At 56.9% G+C, this 6,000-nt stretch overlaps 1 protein-coding gene and 1 pseudogene across 2 annotated transcripts in view; both read left to right on the top strand.

The window, feature by feature from the left end:
* Positions 1 to 3,990: 3,990 nt before the first annotated feature.
* LOC146421346 (uncharacterized) overlaps positions 3,991 to 6,000 on the top strand; it is a 60,251-nt pseudogene continuing 58,241 nt past the window's right edge. Inside the window, exon 1 of the transcript XR_014848718.1 lies at positions 3,991 to 4,103. The product of XR_014848718.1 is annotated as an uncharacterized LOC146421346 (transcript). The remainder of the gene's footprint in view (positions 4,104 to 6,000) is intronic.
* The window catches only part of LOC146421347 (uncharacterized), a 53,854-nt gene continuing 52,499 nt past the window's right edge, over positions 4,646 to 6,000 (top strand). The window contains exon 1 of the mRNA XM_085047493.1: positions 4,646 to 5,636. Coding sequence (XP_084903619.1) covers positions 4,847 to 5,503 — 657 coding nt within the window. The 5' untranslated portion in view covers positions 4,646 to 4,846 and the 3' untranslated portion in view covers positions 5,504 to 5,636. The remainder of the gene's footprint in view (positions 5,637 to 6,000) is intronic.

Here is a 6,000-nt window from a genome sequence, read left to right as displayed (position 1 = left end):
GAGCTGCAGGTCCAGCTCGGTGTGAGCTGTGGGTGAGGCCGGGATGGAGCAGGGACTCCCCTGCAGCCCCGGCAGGAGCCCAGGCCGGAGCAGGGGATGCCCGAGAGAGACCCTGAGCCATGGGAAGCTCCTGCAGAGCCATGGAAGTGGCTGCTGGCGGGACTTGTGGGGGATCCCTGCTGGAGCAGCCTGTTCCTGGGGCATTGTGTGCTGTCGAGGGACACCAGGGTGAGGAGGACAGTGTCACAGCGGTTTTCACCTCCCGCCGGTTCAGAGCAGCAGCGGTTCCTTGGCCTCCAGCACGGCCCGGGACATTCCAGGCCTTTTTCTCCTCCCACATTTTAAAAACCTATGAAGAATTCTCTGCTGCTCAGTTACCCTTTATATACCCTGCGGACATCCCGCCCTCCACTCCCATTGGCTGATTCTGCCGCCACTCCTCATTCTCGAACTCTGATTGGTCAGAACGCGGCTGAGGGACAATCCCGCCTTGTCCCCACATCGCTTTCATTTCCCCCAAAAAGCCAAAATCTCCCCAAAGCCCTTGGGCTGAGCGGAGGAACGGACAGCGTTTGGGCAGAAAACTCCCAAATCGTTGTTCCCCAGGCTGGGAAGGACAAACGGAACCCAACTGATTTGGGAGCTCCAGCAGCTCCTCTCTGCCGGCCCAGCTGAAGGCCTCGCTGGCTGCTGGAGGCTGCACGGGCAGACTGGGAGCACTGGGAGCACTGGGAAGAGGCTCTGGCTCGGCTGAAGCCCCCGGGGCAGGGGCAGCAGGGCAAGGGACACGAGGGACACAGGGATGCTTCATAAGCATTTAATAAAAAAATAATAATTTTATAAAGAATACAACAATAACAGCAACATGGGCGCTGTACATACTGATGGGTGTCACACAACAACATCTCACACACTCCTCTGAGTTGGAAGAGACCCACAAGGATCAAGTCCAACTCCTAAGGGAATGGCACCTGTAGGTTCCAATCACAACCCTGGCATTATTTTGCACTCTGCTCCCACAAAGGTCACATCACCATGGCAGCAGATGTTTCAAATCTGTATCCACAGTGTTGTATCAATATATACAACATTAGTGTATAAATACAATGTTAGAAGAACAGGTAGTTCGGTATCCAGAGTGTTATATTAATATATGCTAATATATATAAGGTTAGTGTGTAAATACAGTTTTAGAAGAACAGGTAGTTCTGTATCCACAGTATTATATCAAGATAGACAAGGTTAGTATATAAATACAATGTTAGAGGAACATGTAATTTTGTATCCAGAGTGTTACATTAATATATGCTAATATATACAAGGTCAGTGTACAAATACAGTTTTAGAAGAACGTGTAGGTCTATACTCACAGGGTTATATTTTCACATATATGTACAAAGCTAGTGTGTAAAAACAATGTCAGAAGAACATGTAATTCTGTATCCAGAGTGTTATATTAATATATGGTAATATATATATAAGATCAGTGTACAAATACAGTTTTAGAAGAACGTGTAGGTCTACACTCACAGTGTTATATTTTCGTATATAGATACAAGCTTAGTGTATAAATACACTGCAAGTGCTGGAAAAACGTGTTTGAAATCCCTTTCCATATCAATATATATATAAAAGGTCACTGTAGAAACATGTAGTGCAAGAGAAACAGGAAGATTCCTGGAACGGCTCCAGAGGGAGACAGGAACACCCAGCCCAGGCAGCCACAGATCAGCTTCCACATCATCTCCTCTTCCTGCAGATTCATCTCCTTGAGATCAAACACTGAGGTGACTCTGCAAAGTGCACCGAGGTGACCCTGAGAGTCAGTGCAAGGCAGATGCTGCAGCTGAGGAAGGAAATCCCCGTGCTGGGGGGAAGAAGAGGCTATGCTGTGAGTGCTCAGCACAGAGAAGGTAATTCCTCCATCCCCAGTTACAGCTCAGTTTGGGCTCTGCTGCACAGACAGTGCAGGTGATCTGAGCAGGTTGTACTCCTAAACTTTCCCTCTCGCAGGAACACACACTCTCCATTGCCAAGGATCTTTAACCCGTAAGGAGGAGCAGAGAAAGAGGTTGTGCTTTGTCCTCCCCAGCAGGAGAAACAGTGCTGCTCACAAGGGACAGTCCCAGCAGCCCTGTTCCCCCCAGGGCCCTGCCTATGCCCCCCAGGACTCATGAGGAGTTGAAGCTGCTGCCATCCACCCACTGCAGCCGCTGGCCCTGTCTGTGCAGCCCGAGCCAGTAATCAACATTCCTGCTGAGGCGGAACAGGAACTCCTGGCAAGGAGAGAGGAGCAAACAATGGACTCCTAGCCCAGGAGCTCCGCAGGGTCCCCTTGGCCTTCCCAAACCCCCCAAACCCCTCACTCACCATTTCCTTGTCAGTGAGCACAGCCAGGGAAGCCTCGAGCTCGGAGCACCGAGCCTTAGCCTGATCCCAGGAGAGACGATGCCTCGAGAGGAAGTAGCAGATCCCGTTGTACCCAACCCAGCCATGGGGACAGGCCAGCAGCACCCGAGCTGCAGGGTTAACTGGAGTAACTGGAGTCTCTCTGTGTATTCTCCCTGCAGAGGGAAATGGAGAAGAATGTCTGAGGATTCTCCCCTCAGGCAGCAGTGAGCCAGCAGTGCCCCGAGGGGTTGGGCTGAGGCTGCTGCTCCTCCCTTACCTGACACAGCAGCCAAGGACACCCCCAGAGCCACAACCAGGGCTAGGAGCACAACCAGCACCACGATAAACTTGAGGTGGGATCTGATCCTCTGGCCTGGAGCTGGAAAGAGCAGTTCGTCGTGAGGATGGAGCTGTCCTGAGCAGGCTCAGCCCTCACATCTCCCACCCGACGCCCAGGGAACAGAGGAGGGACCCTCAGACTGTGTGCCACTCACTGAGCTGGCAGCAGGAGAGACAAGGGAATGGGGACAGACCCAGGGACAAGGGACACAGACAGGGACAGGGGACACAGACAGGGACAGGGGACAGCTACGGCTGAACTGCCCAGGCCCAGGCATGTCAGTCCCAGCAGAGCACCACGTCTCTTCCAGAGCCCTGGACACAGCCACATCCTGCCAGCCCTGTGCTCCTGGACTGACACTGTCCCCTTCCTAGAGGCCACCCGTGAGGGTTCTTTCGAGTTCATTCCTGGTTGCTGAAGTGCTGCGGACTTCCAGCAGATCCTTCACACTCCAGTCACACGGGGTCGTGTGTCCCCCCAGCCCTGCTGTCACTCTGACCCCGCCCGGCTGCTCCCAGTGCTCCCAATAAAGCTTCCCAGTTGGCTCCGGTCGCGTTTCTTGGGGGGCCCTGGGGAGGGACTTGGGGGGACCCCGCGGTGGGGCTGTGACTGGGGGGCAGACCTGACCCCGGGATGGATCGGGAATGGGGACCCCCGTGTGTCCCCAAGTGTCACCCCGCTCTGGGGGCTTTGGGAGGCAGCTGAACCCCGACACGGCACACAGCGAACCCCAAAAAAGGCGCTGAGACCCCCTGAGACCCCCAGAACCTCCAAACCCCATAGAAAAACAGCCCCGAAAAACAGCCCCGCGAAAATGAGCCAATGGGAGAAGGCGCTGAGCGATTCTGATCCAATCCGAGCTCGCGGCGCTGATGACTCTCCAGTTCCCAGGCAGACCCGCAGCGCCCAGCGCTCCCCACCCCAACCCCACCTGCGCCCCCCCCTCACCCCCAGCGCTTCCCGCCAGCCCAATTTGGGGAGGGGGCGCGTGGGGGGCGCCCAGGCCTGGCCCGGAGCCCAGCGCTGCCCCAGCCCGACCTGCCCCGGCTCCATCCCGGCTCCTCCCGCGGCATGCGACGGCGTGGGGAAAAGGGGGGGAAAGGGTGGGCGCTGGGCTTGGGGGGAGGAGGAGAAGGGATGGAGGAGGAGGAGGAGGGATGAGGAAGGAGCGGCAGAAAGGCCGGAGATCCGAGCAGGAGGAGGAGGCGGGAGGCGGAAGGAGGAAAGAGGAAGAGGAGGAGCAGGAAGAGGTTGGAGAGAGGAAGAGGAGGAACCGGAAGAGGAGGAGAGAGGAAGAGGAGGAGCAGCAGAAGCAGCGCGGAGCTCTTTGTCTGCCGCGGCCCCGGGAGCATCGGCGCCCCGCATGGCGCAGGTGAGGGGGAGGAGGAAGTCGCCCCAAATGTCTCGGGGGTCCCCGAGCGGCGTTTTTTCTGGGCGGGTGTTTGGAGCTCGCAGCTTCCGGGATTGAGCCCCAAATCTCGTTCAGGGTCGCTGGGAGGGTTTGATTGTGCGGGGGGAACGTTTGGATGTGGCGAAAGGCCAAATCTGAGGCGCCAGTGGGGCTTTGGGGGATATTTTGAGGGCTGCAGGTGGGCACGGCCCGGTGTCGGGGTGGGAGGGGGACATGGGGCATGGGGTCCGGCCGGGAGAGCGGTGGAGGGGAAGGGCGGGAGCCCCGGAGTGGGGTGAGCGGAGAGGGGCGATGGCGGAGCTGGGGGAGCCCCGGCAGGCTGGAGAGGGGGGAGCGTGGCTAAGGGGGAAGCCTGGGATCCCTGGAAGCGCGGAGCAGAGAATGAGGGGAGAAGGGACCCCTGGGACCCCCAAAGCCCCCGGATCATGCCTAAGCGGGACCCTGGAAAATAGGGAAGCCCGGGAGGCACGGGAGCCCCATGAGTGCAGGGAAGGGAGAGCCTGAGGAGGCCAAAGTGCAAAGAGCAGAGAGGGGGAAATGCTGGGAGGGTTTTGAGGTGAATGGTGGTGGTTTGGGGTTTTTATGGCCACAAACCCCTGGGAGAGTTGCAGAGCTGGAGCTGGGCAGGAGGAACCCCCAGGGCAAGGCGCTGAGCCCTTGTTTTTCCCCCAAAGCAGGATTTGTCATTGGCAAGGCGTGGCCGGATGGAGGAGGAGGAAAAGGCCCGGAGATGCAGCCGGAGCTCGGAGCTGGGGGAGAAGCCTGAGGGCAGAGAGAAGCTCCGCAAGTGTGGGGAATGTGGGAAAAGCTTCAGGTGGAGATCTGAGCTGATCCGGCACCAGAGGATCCACACAGGGGAAAAGCCCTATGAGTGTGGGGAGTGTGGGAAGAGCTTCAGCCTGATGTCCAACCTGATGCAGCACCGGGTGATCCACACTGGGGAAAAGCCGTATGAATGTGGGAAGTGTGGGAAGAGCTTCAGCCTGATGTCCACCCTGATGAAGCACCAGGTGATCCACACTGGGGAAAAGCCCTATGATTGCGTGGAATGTGGGAAGAGCTTCAGCCAGAGCTCCAGCCTGGTCAAGCACAAGAAGATCCACACCGGGCAGAGGCCCTATGAGTGTCCCTCGTGTGGGAAGAGGTTCCAGACCAGCTCCAGTCTCCTCCTCCATGAGCGCATTCACACCCAGGAGAGGCCCTTCCGCTGCCCTGACTGCGGGAAGGGCTTCAAGCACAACTCCAACCTCATCACCCACCGGCGCATCCACACTGGGGAAAAGCCCTACGAGTGTGGGGAGTGTGGGAAGAGCTTCTCCAGAAGCTCTCTCTTGACTCAGCACCAACGGAGGCACCAGTGAGGGAAGCCCTGCGAGTGTCCCGAGTGCAGGAAGAGCTTCATTGCTGCTCCAACTCCATCCTCAGTGGGAAGATCTGCAGTGGATGATCCCCAGTGACCCCCATTTGGCTGAATCCTGTTGACCCCCATTCCAGGTGATTCCTGTAATTTGCGAAGAAGGTGTTTTATATGGTCAAATTTTCCTTCTTCTCCTATTCTGAGTTTGTTAGCAATAAATTCAATTCACATATCCAATTGCGAGCCTGTTTTGTGCACAAAGGTATTGGATGAGGGATCTCTTAGCCAGGTCCTTCTATCAACTCAGGAAGCCTTGGTTGAATTTTCTCTCCCCATGGCGGCTGTGCAGGGCAGTGAGAGAGCAGCTCTGCTGGGTGCCTGGCATGGGGCCAGCGTCACCCCACTGCAATGTGCCATGGCCTCGTGTGGCCCTGTGCTCTGGAGCCAGCGCTGCTGTTGCTTTTTCCTTGCTGATGGTTTTCTCTTTTGCAGGAAAGGCTT

Source organism: Lichenostomus cassidix, unplaced genomic scaffold (genome assembly GCF_008360975.1).
Source record: "Lichenostomus cassidix isolate B80296 unplaced genomic scaffold, HeHo_3.0 HiC_scaffold_33, whole genome shotgun sequence".
In the NCBI taxonomy this organism is placed as follows: domain Eukaryota; kingdom Metazoa; phylum Chordata; class Aves; order Passeriformes; family Meliphagidae; genus Lichenostomus; species Lichenostomus cassidix.
Note: the sequence above shows the minus strand (reverse complement) of the source record. Positions and strands in the feature narration are given on the sequence as shown.